Source organism: Corvus brachyrhynchos, unplaced genomic scaffold (genome assembly GCF_000691975.1).
Source record: "Corvus brachyrhynchos isolate BGI_N302 unplaced genomic scaffold, ASM69197v1 scaffold80, whole genome shotgun sequence".
Taxonomy (NCBI): Eukaryota; Metazoa; Chordata; class Aves; order Passeriformes; family Corvidae; genus Corvus; species Corvus brachyrhynchos.
The window spans coordinates 3,063,321-3,084,100 of record NW_008236769.1 but is presented as its reverse complement, the minus strand read 5'-3'; the positions used below and the strand labels follow the sequence as shown (position 1 = coordinate 3,084,100).

The window sequence follows — 20,780 nt, the reverse complement described above, 5'->3', positions numbered from 1 at the left end:
TGCCCTGGAGGCTGCCCTGCAGAGCTGAGCTGAAACCACGAGCTGATAATCACTAAAGAGCTGACAGCTTCTGCAAGGGCCCCTCTGCCAGCAGCTGAGAGGAAGACACCGGACCTCGGGAAGGTGATTCCTTTCGGGACCATCTCCCCAGACCGGTCACCTCTTCCTGGGTCACAGCCTCGGACCCCATCACCAGCTGTAATACCAATCTACTTAGAAGCAATTATAAAATAATCAATATGAAAAATAGTCTACCATTTTAACACGAAAATATATATTATTCAGAAGAAGCATAATTTACTGACATTGATCAGTAATGGCTTTTTTAAAAAAGAAACATTAAAGGTGACCTATTTGTACCTATGTCAGGCCTTCCATTATATAGTTGTCATTATCTTGAGATATCATATCTGTTAAAGGTTACTTACTGTTAAAATTTGGTACACATGGTCTTCATTTTAGATTATTCCTCTTGCTGCACGAAATGTACACATATGCAAAAACACATGCAATCAATCTACTATTGGCCTATTTCTAAAAGTTCACAGAGTACAGAGTTTGGAAGGACATATTTCATTTCTATAAACAGAATGGTCTCATCTGTGCTTCTTCATGCTGCTCTATGAAGCAGTTATACAGATTAGACTGCAAAATGAGCTTTATGGCTGCTTTTGCAATTTTTCCCCAAGGTAATTCCATAAGTATTTTTATTATGAGCTAAAATGCATACTAGACAATAAAATTGTAGCATAATGTCTCCAAATTATGTTATTATTTTTGCATGACATGGAATAGATGCAGCTGCTTTGTAAATTTCGATGTTTCAAATAGGTCTACACATAATCAGATACATAAATCCCTACAAAATCACTGAGTGTCTCCCATATCTGATTAAAAGGCCAAAGAATTCTGGTCAAAAAGTGCATCAAAAATGGAAAAAAAAAATTTAAGATTTGAGAGACCAAAGGTGACTGCATTATTTCTTATCAGTACATTGTGATGGAGTTTTTTTCATTCGGTCATTCCATCATTGTGTATATTTAATCTTGTTCTATAAAATTTTAGGCAATGATCATTTATGTCTGCAAATATCTTATTCCAACAGTAAGGCCTTCTACATTCTCAGCCCTAAAGTACATTAGAGATTAGGCAATGCTTTTCTCTCCACACCTATACTCAGATGACCAAGTGTAGGTATTTTTCAGAAGCATATTTTGTCATAACAAATTTTTGTCATCTTAAAATGAATTATTTTATCCAGAGCTACATTTTAAAAGCAGCCTGATCATGGAGCAGTGGCAGAGAGCACAGGGAAAATCCTTGATAACGGCATTCTGTAGGAAGTTCCTGGTATCCATGCTCTGAGATGCAAGGGGGTTAGAAGCAGACTTTGCTGCAGGTATCAAATATATGTCATCTACATTTATTTTGGGTGTTTGTATCTATATTCTGGGAGAAAATACCTCCTTTCCTTTCAAAACACATGTGATTTTGTCCAGAAATGGCCAAGACATATCTGGATGAATAACCTCGAGATGGATACTCAGAATTCTTAAAGGAACTTCAAATGAAGTTGCTTCAAAAGCAACTCTATATTTGCAGAGATTAATACAAGGGCAAACTTCTCTACCTGCTTACAAATAGTCAATCTAAAATGACTATTAGTATGAATATTTTCTCAAAAAAATATCAAGACCAAAAGTAGAGGTTCTAATGATTGTGGGGAAGGCTTCTCCCAGAACAGTGCAGCCAAAAAGAGCTCTACCCAAGTTAGAAGGCAAATATACTGTATGATCCTGAACCAGAGAGGATCTGTGAACTCCCATGTGAAGAGACAGGACATCCATTATCCTTACACAAATATTCCTGATAATATTTGTAGCATCTCTGAAATATTTCTCACCATTTTTCACAGAGCATCTAAATTTTTAATTCAGACTGATATGGATCTAAAATGACCTATTCCTCAGTGATTCAGTTGATCTGGATGTTAAAATGCCCTGAAGAAGTCCATGGAAATGAGTTGATGAAAAGGTCTTCATAAACCAAAAGGCCCTTCCTCACAACTTTTACATAAATTGTCCCATTTTATTCCTATTTTGATAAAAAGCTTGATTTCCCTAATTTTGACATGAAAGAATGATTTTTGCTGTTCTCTACCAAGCACATTATTTTACACTTTTATCATATCATTAGGTCCAGGTAGAAAAACAGCTAAACTAAAAGGAAAGCAAAACAAAGTAAAAATTTCACTTTCAATATAATTATGTTAAGGTTAATCAAGACAGTGCTTTCCAAATATAATCATTCTCCCAAGCCTGGAGGAGCCTATTTTTTGAGGGTAGATGTAGAGTAAATAGTACATCATCAACAACCCTGAGTCTGGTTATTAAGATGGTCACATCTTTCATGTTTCAGTAAGTTTCAGCCTGTCTTGTGTCCAACATAAGCCCACAGATATACATCTATATAAATGTGCATATTGAAATTCACATCTCAATTTTTACATCTATTTGGATCAAGGTTTGATTTAAATCCAACCAGATTTAAATCCAATCCAGACACCAGTGAGTCCTACTAACCAAAGCAGCAACTTAATGCAGTTTCACATCTGGTCTTCTAAAGTAACTCTTCTCTGCTGTGCAATCCATAGATACTTCTGTAGACTGACTCTCCTTTAGAGACCTTGAATCCAGAATGTCTGCCAAGGTTTACAAGGAGGGTGGGCAAAACAAACCAAAAGAAAACATGTAATACAGTTTGTTTGTCTCTGAGGAGGAGAAGTGTGCTACTGGAAAGATAGCATTTGAACCTTAACACCTTCCATCTATTCATATGCAGCAAACCAAGTCTATGTGCACAGGTGCTAATATACTTGATGGTGGGGGAATTATTCTCGTTTCAGGTGTGGCAGATGCACAAACAATCACAGGAGACCTAATAATGCTATATACCTTGATGCCATTAATTGGCACTGGGACATCAGCACCCATGAACAGAATTTTTTGGGGCAGGTAACAGATGCTTACTCAGAATACAGTAGTTCTGTCAACTCTGCATTGTATGGAGAAGAAGAAAAGACAAGCAGAAGGTGGTCATTCCACCACATGTTAACTGAACAGCTTACTGAGACCAGGTGTTATAAGCAGCTGCTGAGAAAAGGCAAGGGGAAAGGTACTGCTGCATGGCATATTTTTTGCCTTTCTGTTTACTGTAGAATTATGCTACATTGCACCCCATTTGGCAGAGAGAAGTTATGCAGGAGAGGGAGCAGCATAGGAGAGTCTGTTGGAAGCTGGACTTGTAGCACAGTTTCCAGTGGATGAAGACATTCAAATTAGGATCATTCATGTCAGCCACATGCAGAGAAGGACAAAGTTCCCATGCTTTTTGGTGTTCTTTTTCTTACAGAATATGATGCAATACAGAATTTCTCAGCAGTATGTCTTACCCCATATCAGTCATTTTCTAAGGGTGAGAGTCATACTGCACTCCAGACAATATTTTAAACCTTACTGGTTTTGCTAAGCCCTAAGGGTAACTAACAACATGTTAACACAGATGGTTGCAGACAGACCTAATGCCTTCTCTGTGCTTTTAAGTATCTGAACTATGAGAGAGGCCACATTTTAGCAGTTTGTGTGACAGAACAGATAAATGCACTAACATAATTTTTGAACTAGAGGTGACTTCTGTCCATCCAGATTAGATTAGATTAGATAAAATAAGAAAAAAAAAAGATCTTTCTGTACCTGCATAGAGAAGATATATCCTAAGGCAGAAAACTACCTCTCTTAAAAACTACCTCTATTCACCCCCTTCATCAATTTCCAGATTCTAGATAAAGCAACAAATTACTTACTCACAAAGCTGACTTTGCACCCAAATATGTTTATTGATAACTGCAAGTGAACTGGTCTTTTGTTTGCATCACAGTAGGAGAAACTAAGGATCAAATATTCTTACCCAGCCTTGATAGCCTATTGAGTTGAAAGACATACAGACACCAGTGAGTCCTACTAACCAAAAGACATGGAGTTCATGGGACATTCACATGCCAAACATGACATTTATATCTGGATAAGCATTTGAAAGATAACAACAAGCTGTGGAGACTGTCAGAGATTAGTGTAAGGAAAAGGGAAGGAATAATGGAGTCTAAAATAGATTGCAACAATGGCCAATTCTATTCTCAAGTAAAAGAAAAACATTTCTGTAAGAGATGTTATATTGCAAGATACAGTCAGTGCATGATGTAGGAAAAGACATAGAGTTTTTCCTTTCAAAGACTGATTTATGCAGTTCCTTAATATTTAAAAAGTTGCTCACACGTGTTTACATAATCTCTCTCCATAGCTACTACTTGACAGCTGTTCTGGATACAGAAATGCAAAGTGAATCCTTCATTTTGCCATCTCTCCCCTCCAAGTTTCTGGTGGATGAATTCCCTCTAAGCCTGGCCCTGTTGCTTTACTGTTCTGCTCCATTGCTTCAGTTTGATCTCCTCTCCTCTCCTCTCCTTCCAGCCTGAGTAACAAAACAAAAGCTTTGGAGTGAAGCTGCCAGGCAGAAAAAGCTCCAGGCAAGGAAGCTGGAGGGAAGATAATGGTCAGTGTCAAACCACTTTCAAAGTGATGGAAGGAGAGGGAAAGGGGAGTTTCAATCTCTCCTAGTAAAAGTTGTATTGATTCAATTCTGTCCTTTTAACTGAAATAGCTTGCTGGCTCCACTGAACCAGCTTTATCTTCATTCTGGTCTCTTTTCTGCTTATTGGAAAGTGGAGAATGGATGAAGCAGAATAACATAGTCCCTAGTATGGGACACAGGGTAAAATCAGGTTTCTCTGTCCTGCCAGTTGTTGAACACTGTAATAATATAGGTTAGACTTGATGATGTCAAAAGTCTTTTCCAACCTAGTTAATTCTGTGAATCAGTTTATTCAGTAAAACTAAGCAGATTGACTGGGTTCTCCTGTTTTCTCATGAAGATGAGGGCAAGTCAGGCTCTTCTTCACCATAGCTGCACTAAAATCAGCGGAACTGTACCAAGTTAGCAGCTAAGGATTTGTCCTTTATCTGTCTTCTCTGCCCTGTATTAGCAACCATCAGACACGCTGTCCTTTCTTTCAGGGATATTTGCAGTATATGTCAATATATCAGGGATGTTAAGACAGGCATGTTAAGGCATCAGAAAGCCTAACTATGGGAACAGATTTGTTTCAGCATATGACCCATGACCTGCCTGCATGTGGTAGATGGGCAGGACTCATTGCTCATTTTGGTTTCCAGATCAACACTGGCATTTTAAATGTGCTCCTCCTTGGATATGAACAGAAAACCTGTCCTTGCATTCAGCAGGTGAACAACAAATCACTAGTTCTGAATACACTATAAAATATTCCTTAAGCATTTGGTGCAGAATTCTCGTTCAATGAAATACCCAAACATGGAAGAGTTGGTTAGCACAGATCAGCCCCAGGAGAACTGGAAATCCCCCAAGTTACTGGAATTACTCACACTGCAGTTATAAATATATCAACTGTACCTTACAAAGTTTAATCTTTTTACATTTAGGGGTTGGTTTATGTTGCTAGGTACTTTTGAGTGAAATTAGCATGTGAGGAAATGCCATGACACTAATGGGTGCATTAAAACAAAAAGCTGTACTTCAATCGATAGATCATCTTGAACTTATTATTATTATTAAAATCATTGTAATTTGTACCAGGAGAATTTTTTTTTTTTAAGTGATTTAATAGAGTTGAAATCATATAAAACCTTTCCCCACAAACATAACGGCAATACCAGTGAAGAATCAGGAAAAGGATCTTACTCCACATATACTAAAAAAAGCAAATTGCATTTCAATCTTTTTTTCCTATTTGTTACCATATGTAATAAAGCTGAAGTTAATCCATAACCATGACGATTTTTTTACATGTCACAAATGTTACACATCCAGAGTATTAAAAAAACCTAAAAGTGAGCACTGCTGTGAGGGGTAAATTACCCATTGTTTAGAATTGAAAAAGTAATTCCATAACCAATACATTATATAGTAACAAAGCAAAGATATATTCTTACCACACACAGTTTGAAGGATTTAAAATTTTATTTGATTATTGATTTATTTCAATAGTTCAGTAACTATATAAGTGCTGTGTTAAAGATTTCAAATTTTATCAGCATTGAACAATTTTATGAGGTTATTATTTGAATCTACATCCAGCAAAGATCCTATTCTATGATGAAAAGTTAATGTTCCAGAAAACTGGAGTGCTCCCCTTGGCTGTGTGATTCTGACTGAAAGCAGTTACCCAGCAAAAAGGATTGGTTTGGACTCACATGAGCAAACATAATGACAAAAGCAAGAATTTTTTAGCAAGGTCTTCAGTGACTTAATAGACATTTTGTGAAAAACTTGAAAAGTTGACAGCAAAAAAATTTCATTAATAACTGACCTGAAATAGCTCATTTCTATAAAATGTGAAAAAAAACCCCTCCCTTTGTATAGAAACAAAAGTCCTAATAAATTGATGTGAAGCCCTCTTTGGGAGTAGATGAAATGGTTAGACCCATATAGTAGAGTGCAGACAAGATTCTGAGCAAGCAACATTAATTTTAAAATATATTCATGATATATATTTAAAATACACACATTTAATGTTGACATCTATGCCTTTTTTTGAAAGGTGTAGAGCAGGCTTCACCCTAAAGCTCACCCTGTAATAACAGTGTATTGTATTTATCTATGAAACAGATTTTTAAAACACAGATACAGAACAAGACTCTAATTGCATCACAAATCAGAAGAGCAAAGCATTTTGTAAACATGAACTGAACTAAAATCTATCAAGTTCAGTAGCACTGAACAGCTTTTAAAGGCAACTGACAGGTGTTATGCTCACTATTTAAGGTTTTTTTAATAAACATCCTCTCATAGACAGTTGTAAATTAATTGTAAAATAAAAATCTTATGCTAGCATCTACTTCTGTTTTCAATAACAAAGTAAAAGCAACAGAAGCAAACCAGGATTTTTATTCTGTTACTTTCACTTTTTTCGTTTCACAGCTTCTATAGCTGATGCTCTCTATTTTAGCAGATCAGACACCAAACCTACAAACAGCACAAACTGTAAGTGACCACTTTACCTTCTGAAAAATCAATCAGTCCCAGCAAATGTAGCAGCTTCAGAGATGCAAATATAATCACAACAATACCCACTGTTTGTAGTCCCTCTGACTCCCACTCGAGAGTCAACATTCTTCCAAAAGGCAAATCATTCCAGTCTTCACACCGGTTTGCAATCAGAGGGAAATTAGAGGATTTTACCAAGAGTTCGCTTTGAAGAAAGTTGCAGTGGTGTAAAGCAGCACTATACCAAGCCGTGGCAGCTCACCAGCCACTCTAGCTGAGATAAAATGTTAGATAAAGCCCTGTATCTCATGCTTCTCTAAGCATTTGATTTCATCAGTAGCGAGTCCTCTTAGAAGGCTGAGGTGGACCACAAACCCCTGGGTATGACATTGTATCCGTCGAGCAGCGTTACTTAGAGCTGCTGGAGGAACATCTGTGTCAGAGCAGGGACTTGGCTGTGTCAGTGCCAAGAAGAAAAGCTCTCTGGAAACTTGCACTAGGTAGCATGCTGCTATCAGCACTCAGTACTCCAGCACTGCCAGGCACAGGCACTGCAATTCTCCCCAGCCTCACAGCCTTTCCCCAGCTTCTCTTAGCACAATTTTTGTTAAGTTTGAGAAATGACAGTTTGCTAAAGACAGACATCTGTTTTCACATGCTAAATGCTGCATGTCAGAAAACTACCATCCTCTGCATTAGAAAGAACAGTGTTCAGAGAAACGCTTCCTATTCCTCTTCTTAAGCATCACCAGAGTCTAATTAGAATCTTCACTGAAAGTGAGAATACGAATTAAAGAAATACACATCAGCATGATCAGTGCCTCCAGCTAGCAAAATACAGTGCTGTCAAGGAGACATGCACTGCCCAAACCCCTGACCTGCAGCCAGGAAGAATTTATTCTTTATTGATTAAGAAACAAACCAGTGCTTTTCTGCCTCAGGACATGAACCTAGAAGTGCTGAACCCCAAACTCTGATATACATGAATGGGTGTTAGGCATTTTTCACAGCTCCTGGGAAGATCTTGTCCAGGCTACACATCAGGGAAAAAGGAATCCCAGCTGATTTATTACACAATCTGTATAAAACTAATTGTCCTGAGTTTATTAATGTGATTACCAAGAGGATACCCAGTGCAAAGAATACACTCTGAAGAATCTTTATGCAGCACATGCATAAACAATACAAGGTTATGCCTAAATTCTTACCCTTGTGCCCATCCCAATAATTTAAATAAATCTTGTCCACTGGTATACAAGGCACAAGAATAAAGAGAAGGAAAGCCTCAGAAAAAAATAATTTTAGACACCCTTATTATTAAAAGCATATGTTCTAGCACTATAAAGAATTACATAAATTATGTCCAGTATCAACCACTCAGGTTGCTAAACTCCTTCAACTAGAAAAGAATCTTGCTAACTATCAAGAAGCTCAGATACCTCTATTTTTGTTTAGAAATTCATTATAATTTTAAATTACCATAATAAAAGTTGTAACATTAGTAATCTATTGTTTATGGGCTACCAAGCAGGGAAAGAAAAATGTAGTCTACAATTTATTATGAGCTTTTTTTTTGTTTTTCTTTGAAGTCTGTACGCATTGAATTACATTATAGGCAGAACTCTAGAATCTACATATTTTTGTTTATTCAAAAATGCATGTAATTCAGTTAATTTTAGGTTATATCTAGTCAATATATAAGCAAGAATATTCTTTGATTTTACACTTCTGGGTATTTAATAGTAGAATGTCATGAATTCTCTATTATTTATATATGCTCTCCATCTGAGTGTCAGTTCACTTTCCCATTACCCTGTAAAGCTAAAACAATGTCTAAGAGGAAAGCACAGTAAAAGCAAATCAAACCAAATACACTATCCCACATTTGCACCTTCCAAATATGTCATTATTTTTACCTCATATTCTACATTTTCCTGTTAAGTCCTTCTCCTTTTAATAGAAAAGTAACATTCTGTTTCCTCTTTACAACTTCTAGCTATTCCATATCACCTTCTCCTTTTAAGACTCTGACATGTTCGTCTTGACTTCATTCTCATCTCTGGCTTCTATTTTTTCCTTGAGGTTATTCCTACTTAGGCTTTTCTTTTTCTCAAATTTGTGTTCTTTTTCTTAAATGACGAAGCATGAACAAATGTTTACAGTATTTCAGAAACAATAATCCTAATATAATGTCCCACTCATACTATATCAGTGAAAGAGGCCTTATTTACTGTTAATAAATAGTCTCAGGGAAATTATTAAAATGGAGAAATCTGTCAGTCCACATTCTCCTTTCATGCAGGAGGTTCAGGCCACCTTGTGTTCTTAAGCTTCCCACTCTTGGGAACAGAGGCCCTTCTACTCCACCACTGAATGTGCCAACCCACGTGCACAAAGTCACCCAGCAAGAAGTGGTCCCAGACACAGCTAAGGTTTTGTTTTCTGCTTTCATACAAGAAGAAAGGCTTGGATATTTAAAAAAAATGACACGGAGAAAGATTATTGATTTGATGAGTTTTAGGGGCCAATTCTACCGGCACAGCAAATGAGTTACAGAAGAATTTTTAAACAGAAGAAAACATAAGCTGAGAACATCCACCTGAATCAATGTAACTGATTACTGACTTCAGAGAATACGTCCTTAAAAAAAGAAATAGACCTTTCCTGTTGTTTCTCAGGATAGTTCTCTAAGTTAGGGGAACCATACATTGAATTTGTGAATCTCCAAGCCTTAACCCTAGAAAGCAAAGCAGCAAGGATAAGAAACTATGTGGAAAGGAGAAGGAAGTGATATATGAAATCTTTCCTGCAATATGCCATGCAACAGATTAAAACAACAATGTTACTTAGAGATGTGAGTTGTTCTGGAAGAAGTTCAATTAAAAAAATTTTACACCCCAAAACATTAGAAAATTAAATTAATCTTGAAGAAGGAGATAATAAAATTCTGCTATATGTAGGGCAACTCTTTGTATTCTGATCCTTCTAAATTCAAAATCCATTGTAATTTCTCTCACACATTTCGCATTTTCTTCAATTATTTAAAAACAAATATTTATGTGTCACATTCTTACAGGGTGCCTGTATTGACAGTACAAATAAATTTTAAAAGTTGTTCAAAGGAATTTTTCAATAATGTAACCCTCCAGGATACAAAAGGAAACACCATTTTTACATAAAACTGAAAAAAACTGAAACCAGGGGATGACATCTTGTAATATCCAAGCATTGTTCTGGCTTGTTCTCTTTACCTAAATCCAGCTTTCATTTTTGACTTTTCAATGCATTCTGGTGGTGATTGAGCAATATATTTAAGTTTGCACAACCTTCCCTGTGATTCTTAACCAGGTTGCATGAAGGAAAAAAGAAAGTACTAGAATTCGTTATGAAGCTGTCCCATCTAAACATTGCATCTTCCACTGGCCTTCAATTCTTCTCCCTTAAGATTTGAAGCAGACAAGGAAGGAGAGGCAGTGGGGTTGCTGTGTATGTCAGGGAGTGTTTTGATTATCTAGAGTTTAATGATGGCAACAATAGGGTTGAGTGTTTATGGGTGAGAATCAGGGGAAAGCCAAGAGGGCAGATATCATGGTGGGAGTCTGTTACAGACCACCCAGTCAGGATGAAGAGGCACAAAAATGTTCTATAAGCAGCTGGGAGAAGTATTGTGATTGCTAGTCCTTGTTCTCATGGGGGACTTTAACTTGTCAAATGTCTTCTGGAAATATAACACAGCAGAGAGCAGGCAGTCTAGAAGGTTCCTGGTGTGTGGGAGATAACTTCCTGACACAGCTGATGAGCAAGCTGATGAGGGGAGATGTCCCACTGGTCCTGCTGAGTGTCAGCTGGTGGGTAATGGGGTGCTTGCAGGCCATCTTGGGCACAGCAATCATGAAATGGGAGTTTTCAATTCTCAGAAAACTCTGGAGGGGGGTGATCAGAAAGGCCACCTTGGACATCTGGACAGACACTGGCTTGATAAGGTTGAGAGAGACCTGTCAGAGACAGTCCTAAAGGGCAAAGGAGGCCAGGGAGGCTGGAAGTGCTCTAGGGAGGCAATATTACAGTTACAGGAGTAGGCTGTTCTCCATGTGCTAAAAGATGTGCCAGAGGGGAAGATTGGCCTGATTGAGCAGAGAGCTTCAGCTGGAACTCAGGACCTCTGCAGAAAAACAAGAACAAATATTTCTCTCTTAAGTAGAGTCAAGAGGAATCTGTGCTGAAGTGTGGTAGGAGATATATCTTACCTGAAGGCACAGATTCCAAGTGAGTTTTGAACTGGACAGATGAGATATGCCTAAATTAGTGGCACCTACAAGAATGATCTGGTTCTGGAGTCCTAAAATTTTTCTACAAACAATCCCTACCAATTACTGGCTACTCTAACCATTGTAAATAGAATCATTTATGTGTGGAATACAAATAATATAAAAAGGACACCTTAAATAGGACAGTGTATTATGCACTAAGTACATTTTGTAACTGATTGATGCATGCTTGTAGAATACCAACAATTCTCCCTTACTTCTTGAAAGAAAAAAACACTCAGAAATATTATTTATAAAGCTTAGATATGGGAAATTAAATTTCATTAATTTCAAAGTTGACTAAGAGCAGAGAAAAACTGCCATTTAAAACCAAAAATTCCACCTAATTTAACACATTAAAAGAAGTAGCAAATGCTTAAGAATAACACATAGGATGCTAAGAATCGAACAATTAAGGAATAAAACAATTGCAAATTCTAAAAATACCTAAATAATACCTAAATAATAATTCAGTTTCTAGTGTATTAGGATATAAAATTTCCCAACAATTTAATATGGCTACCCTCTGCTTTCAAAATTATCTGGTATTATCAGACTTCATTTATACTTTAAATTAGTGTAATCCCAGTCAGCTGTTGCTTTTGGATTATATCTGTCATTGTAATTAGCACAGTAAAATGATATGTATTTTCTTTTAATTCCCTTAGTTCTCTTAAAAAACTTTTAATATTTACAAGAAATTTTTGCTGGAAGTTATAAACTCTTCATCTTTTCATATTTCTTCTGACTCTTATAGAGAACCTACCTGATTCCAAATACATTTAAGTGTTTGATGTCTTTTCACTATATTTTCTTTTTAACAACTGCTTGTAAACAGTATCAGTCTTTTCAGACTTTTCTCTTTATTCTTATAATGATTTTCATTTCTGTACAGAAATTCTGTATTTGCTGTTGTCTAATGTACAATGACAGTTTTTAAGGCAAGGATGTATTATTATTCATTAATTGACTTGAATTTTACTCCCTTCCTGGGTGATGAAATCTGCAGTGTTGCAATTAATTTGTGTTTGTGTGTGTGTGTGTGTCTTAATTGGCTGGGAGTAATAGTTCATTAAAGTCTAATTGATATTTTCCCCCAATGCATCTAAAAAGGGAAACTGCAGATGAGTTAGAAATAGAAACAAAATTTGGAAGTATTAATTAGCTGCCCTTCTTTCTGTACTCACTTCTTCCAGAGGGAGATGTTGCACAGCCAGAAGAGAATGAGATGGTCAAACAAACACAGAAAGGGCACCTACATACAGGTCAGATAAACGGCAAATCTTCAGCTTCTTGTTCATGCCACATCTGAGCTTATTAGGAAAGTTATCTGGTGGATAATGAACTTAATCCTACTAGTTAGCCAGTAAGAAATCCACTCACAGGCAATAAACTGCAGTTTTCTACACAGAAAAGTTTCTCTCTCTGATCTGCAGAAGAAAACTACGTTCACTAGAAAGCATTTCAAAAACCAGGAGAAGAAATTAATTTACACATACCTTTTCCATAATTATTCTCAGGGTAAAATAATTTTGAATGTAATGCCTCCTTTGTAGGATGCTACATCTAATCACGGAACATCATGTAACTTTCATAAAATGTTTAGAAAAATGAGGCTAACGTATGGAATCATGTTGTTCATCTCACCAGTGCTGCAGCTATTCAAGAGCCCAATATTACACTAGCAGATTACTCATGCAGACAGAATTTCAGGGAAACTTTTGCTAGCTAGAAGAGCAAGGTAGAGTGTAATTACCTAAGATTAAATTTGTCGGGCTTCATATATCCTCTTTAATATTTACACGAAGTGCCTTAGCTCTTTAATGACTGTAAGTGAATATAGGCTGAGAAAGGAAAAATTCAACATCTCTACAGGCAAGATAAATTTCACTGGTTTGTAATCAAGGAAGAAAATATGATATCCAAGTTTCTAAAGGTTCAGTCTCATACTTAGAAGTAAATTACACTAAAATAATATTGCAGTTATAGCTGTATAAATGTTCTAGGCTATGGCATGGGATTTCATTTCTTTTTTCCTCTCTTCATTTTCACCTCATGGCTCTCACTTGCTTCTAAGAAGCTTTTGTTCTTGTTTTGATCTATATCAAAGGACTGCTGCCATTACTGATCTGAAAACAGGAACTGAAAAGAATCCCACAGGAAAACCATTGCCAACTCCCCTCATAACATAATACTTACCGGTGGTTTTATTTGTAAAAAAATATAATTGATACAGCATGTTATACAAATATGTTTAGAATACCTAATGTACAAGTAGTTTGTAAATTAAATGGCATGTCCTTGCATTTAATTCACAAAGAGTAGCAACAGGAGCAACAGTAGCATTTTAATTTATTAAGCTTTAGCAAAGCATTAAAGAGCAGCTATATGTTTCCTAAACAAGGTTAAATTACATTTAGTAATAGTGAGTAATCAAATTCTGGTTTTTTTACTGCAAAGCCCACTGGTTTGTTTGACAAATAAAATTATCTCTAAATATGCAACTGTGTCTTCAGCCTAAAGACCTGGGGGTTTTTTTGTATTAAATCATACTTGCTGCAGCAGGAATGGCCACTACCAAATTTGTAGGCACAAATATATTTCTACACAGGAGAAGTGCAGTATAATGGAACTACTAAGGGCCAATCACACCCAACTAGTTTGTTAGCTGCAGACACCCACCTTCCTCTGACTAAGATATGCTTTTCCTGCTTATAACAAAATGCAATTTTTTGCCTGTACAACTCTTGTCTTCTTCAGTCTTGTCACATTTGGAACAAACATGGTAATGTCTGACTTGCTGAGTTTCTTCTTTCACTACTATTTTTGTAATGATACACTGAAGCAAGAGGACGCCATTATCAATCACTTTATTCATGCAAATAAGAAACTACTGGGACGCCTACACATCAAGCTGGCAGAAATGATGGAACAGAATAGCACCATTCACAGCTCCATATTCAGTCATTTTCTGTTAGCCAAATTATGACTGTACCCACTTGTGCCTGCCCATACATCCAGGAAGCTATGTATTTATGGGCTGTGCAGTTAGATGACCTCAGAGGAGTTCCTATAGAAAGGGAAGGTGTTTTCTGTGGTGATGAATGAGAAAATAAATGAACTGTGTATGCCAGTAATAAAAGCTAATATTCTACTAATGAACAGGAATATCCATCATCCAAGCCTCCAAATCATCTCTCAATTTAAAATCGTCAATTCATCCTGTGCAAAACCTCTTTCAAAACTGGTATTTCTGGGTCCCTATGGTTCAATGAATGGTTAGCAAATAAACCAAAGGAAAAAATAAATGTATTATTAACCTCAATCATAAGAACATCACTATTATGCAGCTCTTTTCTTGTGCTGCACCTTTCTTTGATATAAAATGACCCACGTACACTAAATCTTCTATTTCTCTCCTTGGCTTTTCCAGACTGTATTTCACCATAGCAACTGGAAAGTATTATAAATGAAGAATGAAGTGGCTGACATATTTCTACATTTGATGTTCTTGTTAAAAAATGACTGTATCTGTCCTGTAAAGATGAGCTACAGTAAATCAATCCATATTACATGGTTGCAGCACATTAAAGAAAGCACTGTAATCCTAATTTGGTCCCTTAGCTCTATATAATAAGACTTGTACTATATATGAAATATGCACAGGTTTGACTACAGATCTGCAACATGTGGTTACCATTCAGAATTATGCAATATTCAGAATTTAGTCCATACCACCTTGTGAGAGACTGGAATGTTAATGGTTAATGACTCAAAACAATTGAGTTGCAAAAACAGCAGAATGCAAAAAGAGCAGAGTGCTTTGCTGACCATACACAAAGTAACTACCCAGGTGCAGAGGGGGTGCACACCTACCACTGGAGGATGTACATGACAAACTGACCTTTGTTCAACAACAAGCTGGGTTTTGAGCCAGATGTGGGAAGAGGTCAATGAGAAGAAGATCCTGCAAGGCAAGATAGTGCTTTTTATGATATCAGTGTCCTCCCTTACAGAAATGACTTGGATATGAAAAACTGCTTTCCAGGGAAGTACTGGAACATTAACGCTTAGACCTGAGGGCATTCATCCCTTCCAATGGGGCATAGCTGGCTCAGCCTTGCTGATGTGAGAGCTATCATAAACCATCCGCAACTCCTGAAGTGCCCCGTGGTCCACAATGTTGCATCAGAGTAAAACATTTCCCCCTGACCCTCAGCATACATTAACCCACTGAAAGTTGTATTTTGCAGGCTTCCCCCACCTGCAATGGATCAAGACTGGGACCATCACTTTGACCAATGGACATCAAAATTGCAAAAATCAAATCTCATTCATGGATCCAGACGTGGTGATATTTATCTACTCTTATCCTTTCTTTCTTTCTTTCCCTTCTACATTTTCTTAAATTTTATTTTTAAGCTTTTATATTACTACAGGTAATAACCAAGATGCCTATGCACCTGCTTTCCATTGCAGCCAAACTGCTCCAAAATAAACCCTACATATATGTTTTTGTAAATACATATATATGTATTCAGTTTTGTTTCACTCTAATAAATCCCAAGGGATCTATTAACAAGAACCTGGGTTATCCTTGCCTTCTGTAGTGGGTTGTAACATGGACACTGAAGACCTTTTCTTTTCCTCAGTCTGAAATTCACCTACATATAGGTGACTCCTAATAAACAGGTTTACTCCTAAAAAATGGTAGTAGTAGAAAGAAAAATAAATGGATGAGGACACAGGGATATAAATGCATATAATCTCCAAATTGAAAGGTAAGGGAGCTTTAATTTTCTTTTTTTTTTCTCTTTTTTAAATTTTTTTTTCTTTTTTTTCCATTCAGAGGTTTCACTCTGGCAATCTTAGAGACTTCTTAGACCTTTTAATTCTGCCATTAAAAGTATAAGTTAGGCAGAGTACTAACAGTTAAGAAAGTTTAAAGCTTTCATGAGCTGGACTCCCATTATTTCACAGAAGAAAGAGAGTAAAAAAACATATGGGGAAGGGGTTAAAAGAAATGGCATAACTTGATGTTTTTCAGCTCCTAACACAGTGGCTCACAGCCCTATTCCAATGCAAGAACCTACAATGATATCTGAGGATCCATAGAATGCAATGAAAATCTTTCTGCTGCAGCAATTTTGCTGTTCTTGCAAACTGGAAAGCAGCACTAGGATAAAACCAAACCCCGAAAGGAGCAATGAGCTTACAATGATTTATCACTTAAGTAAGTTAAAGCAAGGTTGCAGGTTTTCCCTGAGAAATCATTATAACGCCCAACTAAGCACAGCATCCTGAGGCTCCTGTAGATGCTGAAATGAGGGAAGCAATAAAATACAGAAACACACAGTCTTGAACCTTGATTGTGTTATGCTGATGCAGGGATCAAATTTTTCTTCTTTAGTAGCTTTGTAGGGTTTACCACACCTTCTATACAATCCATGCTTACAGCTTAGATAAGCAGATATTCCATTATGTACAGCGAATTTGTGGGTCATGAGAAATTAATTTTCAGATGCTTCTTGACATGCACATGGCAAAACCCAAATTCCACAAATGAGATGCCCTGATGTCTTCCTCGTGGTAAACCAACATGATTTGTAACTGGCTGAATTTTTAAGCCATTCTCAGCCATTTTTAAGAATATTTTTACTGTCATTAATACTTCAGGAATCATTTCCCCCCAATAATCATCTGCACACCAGGCTATGAATTTTAATTTCTTTAATCTCCTCAGAAGCAATTTCCGTAGCTTTCCAATCATGTTGCTCTTTTCTGAACTCATTCTAATTAGGCAAAAGAGTTATATAGAAAAAATTTAGTACCTAGTTTTTAGGTATTCAATTAGTGATGAGCAACATTTTATGACAGGCCAACCATAGCCTTAGCATTTAATTAACAACTTCCTCTCAGGAAAATAGTATTAATTATTTAAAAATGTTATGTCTTGTTTATCCCTCAAAAGCAAAGAAACTTGAGCATCCCTTCAGTTTCAGAAGTTGAGATTACAGTTGAGGTACCTCAGGAGTGTGGCCAGATCTCAGCCCACTCCCTCACTGGAACTGATGCTTGTTTTGGGTAATGTGTATTTTCAAACCTATTATTTTTTGCTAATAGGACAGTGACACATGCTGTCATTCACTGAAGCACACTGAGAATAATTAGGCTGTTCCAAGGCTGCTTGAACAGGTCTGACAGTCTGTTTCCCTGTCCCTAGCATGTTGTCACTTCTGCATTTGCTTTGGTGCTTATCTGATACTGTGTGAGCTTTCAAGGATAATCTTAAATCAGACAAAATACAACCTGACAAAAAAAAACCCAAACAAACAAAAATCAGAGCTTTTGTCCTCAAAATACTTTGCAAGCAGCGCTCATTTCACTTTTGAGTGCTGATCTCATGATTGTAGCCTAAGACTGGCAAGACTCAGGAGGTGAAAGGCCAAGCAATTAAGGAAATGAATCCTGGGTGGTGTTTAACTGACATAATCAGCACAAAGATGTTGCAAGAAGTAGTCAAAACTTGCTGTCGTACCAGATGTATGCAAATAGAAGTGGCAGTCAAGCAGCAACTGCATTTCTCGCTGTGTGGGATTCAACAAGATCCTAAGCTCACACGCAGTAACAAAACAACACAGTTCAGCCCAACTTTGTACGTTCAGCACGGTTTATGACTAATTCTGATTTACACTTCTTAACATAAGCATACAGGATATGCTCACAGAACTAGTACCTCAGAAAGGTATTCCTTAGATTTTCTGATTTGGATCCTGGCTAAAGGAGTAAGTTAATTTTATATTATATGGTGTTCAGCCAACTGGTAAATTCCCTTGGTGAATTCCAGTCTAGTACATTTTTCCTTCCTAGTGAATTACATTGTCTAACACGCCAAAAGAGATACATGAGGTATGTGCTCTGAGTGACAGACCAACAGAATACAGTGGTTGTCTTGCTCCCTCACTACCGGAAAATTGTTTTCTTTCACTTTTAATTGTTTGGGGGAAAGGGAATGCAACTGCAATAAAGGTTAAGCAATACTTGCGGCCTTATTTGTTGAACCGAGTTTCTTTTGTAGCAGAGTGAGGGAATTACTGATCCCCAAAGAAGTTTCTCAGTGGTATTAATAAGTTAAGAACTAAAAATCTTTTTATTGTAGGTGGAGAAGAAAAGTTAAAGTAATTAAACAATTCGAATAAATACAGTAATTTCTCCCCATCCCAAACCCCAGTAGACAACAGATTGTATTGAAAGACATTCTCTATGGATAATTAAGTTCAAAAACCATATTTATCACAATTTTTTTCAAAAAATTTCCTTAATAATTCAATATATTGTTTTTGGGGTTTTTTCCCCCCCAAGGTACTATTTAAACTGGCTATTTCTGATGGTGGTAAGGAATAAAAGGATGGGATGACAAAAAACTAAGGTGGTTTTATCTTCATTCAGGGACATATAGCAGCAAAAGGCCACTTGAAAAAAGCAAAACACAGAAGCAAAGGGACAGTCTCAACACCCTCAGCCTCCCTGCAACTGTCAATCCCCAGTGAAAACAAATTTAATCTACTCTAGGCATGAAGGAGTTGTCTTCAGCTCACTACTGCATTTCTAAACTTTCTGGTGGTTAAATCAATATAGTTCAGAATATCCCTTGTGCTGACAAGCAGTGAGAGTGAGTAGAAGTTGTCAGACAAAATTTGACAGGAGGACAAATTTTATCCCACTCGTGGGAAAGGGGTAATGGACACTCTCAAGAGTACTAGATCCAGCTGTCAGACCCCAGTGGCATCCCCATGCACAGTCTTAATGATTTGTTCAATGATCTCTGCAACACAGCTTTCCTGAAACAAAGGAAGAAAAGGCAGGTACCACCACACATGAATGTGTAATACTCTAAGGCTATCTGTAGCATTTTATATCAAGAGCTGTTTTGCATAGAATAAAAATATTTAAATGAGACGCATGGTCCCAGGCATAGCTGCACATTTCTCTATGAAGCAAATCTTGGCCAGTGACCCCAGTGATTTGATATAATACATTCTTTTTTAGTTCAAAAATGACCACACTTTGAGAGTTTAGCTTTCACCTTATTATTTTCATTGTATGCCCTGAGCTATCAACTGCCCAGCAGTAAAATAAATGCTGGAAATAACTTTTGTGCCAGAATCATGACCTGATGTATTAAATGACATAAATACAGCAGTAAGAGAACAACTACTATTAAGAAAAGCTTTTCAAGTTTGTGTGCATTTTTTTTAAAGGAGATTTTGTCTGAGGAATTTCTTGGTTTGCATTTGGAAGCTTTCTTGTTGTTTACCCAGTTCTCACTCTGCACAATTCAAATAACATTTCTGTGCAAGTGTTTGAATTTTAACACACAGTAAAGTCAACCTTTAAACAGACACTGCTCCTATATGTAAATATAGCATGTAATATACTTCAGAAAACGTTAATACTGCATATACCAACATATATCAATCCTTATCCCATGTAGTTCACTAGTAAGGTTGTTGATTTCCCTTATTAGACATAGGATTTTTGTATCTTTAATACTTATTTTGTTAAAATCAGCCTTTTGCCCTTGGCAAAAATTACTAATATCCTTAAATCATGACACTGCAATCTAGTATTAGAATTTAAAAGTTTAAAATTCAAAAACATTATCTCTAGGATGATGAACAAAGGAAAGGTGGTATAGATTTGGTTTTTGCTTAAGAAAAACAGCAAAAAAAGGTTAAAATACTGCCAAGTCTGTAAGACTCAATACAGAAAAACACCCAAACTAATAATGAATAATGAATATTTAGTCTGTTTAGACAGGCAGGAACTACACAACCTGTGTACACCCTTTACATTTCTTAATGTACTGCTGTCCTTCAACCAAAACCCTCTAGGATATTTAAAAGCAATATTTTATTTCACCAGTGAAAATACATATTATGGATGGAGACTAACTGTAGGTAAATATATACCTGGCATCTAAATCCTACCTTTAGAGATTCAGGAAGAGCATGGGTAAAAATAAAAATGCATCCAGTTATGCCCACATATATTTTTTTAAACTTGTAAAATAAACTGTTTGGATCACAATATGATAGCAAACAAACAGTTAGGAGACCAAACAGGAAAACTAGAAAAACATGTTTCAAGGTGGACGCTTAGAAAATATCAGGTCCTTAATGTGGTGCTTCTGATTCAAAGACGCATTTGTCAAGTGTCTCCCCCAGGCCAGGAATTTAAGCTGCCTGTGCTCAAGGCCAGGTTCCTGGGGAGTGAGAACCACTTGAGAAACTGTGACTACTCATGAGGATGTATGAGACCTGGAAGAGATCACAC

The 20,780-nt window shown here is 36.7% G+C and overlaps 1 protein-coding gene across 3 annotated transcripts in view; it reads right to left on the bottom strand.

Annotated features, from left to right (window-relative positions):
- The window catches only part of KCNIP4 (potassium voltage-gated channel interacting protein 4), a 296,108-nt gene that overhangs the window by 92,556 nt on the left and 182,772 nt on the right, over positions 1-20,780 (bottom strand). The window contains exon 1 of one of the 3 annotated variants that reach the window (XM_008645020.2): positions 7,152-7,589. The exons of the other annotated variants lie outside the window; for them this stretch is intronic. Coding sequence (XP_008643242.1) covers positions 7,152-7,263 — 112 coding nt within the window. The 5' untranslated portion in view covers positions 7,264-7,589. Of the gene's footprint in view, positions 1-7,151; positions 7,590-20,780 lie in introns of those variants that run through there. 3 annotated transcript variants of the gene reach the window in all.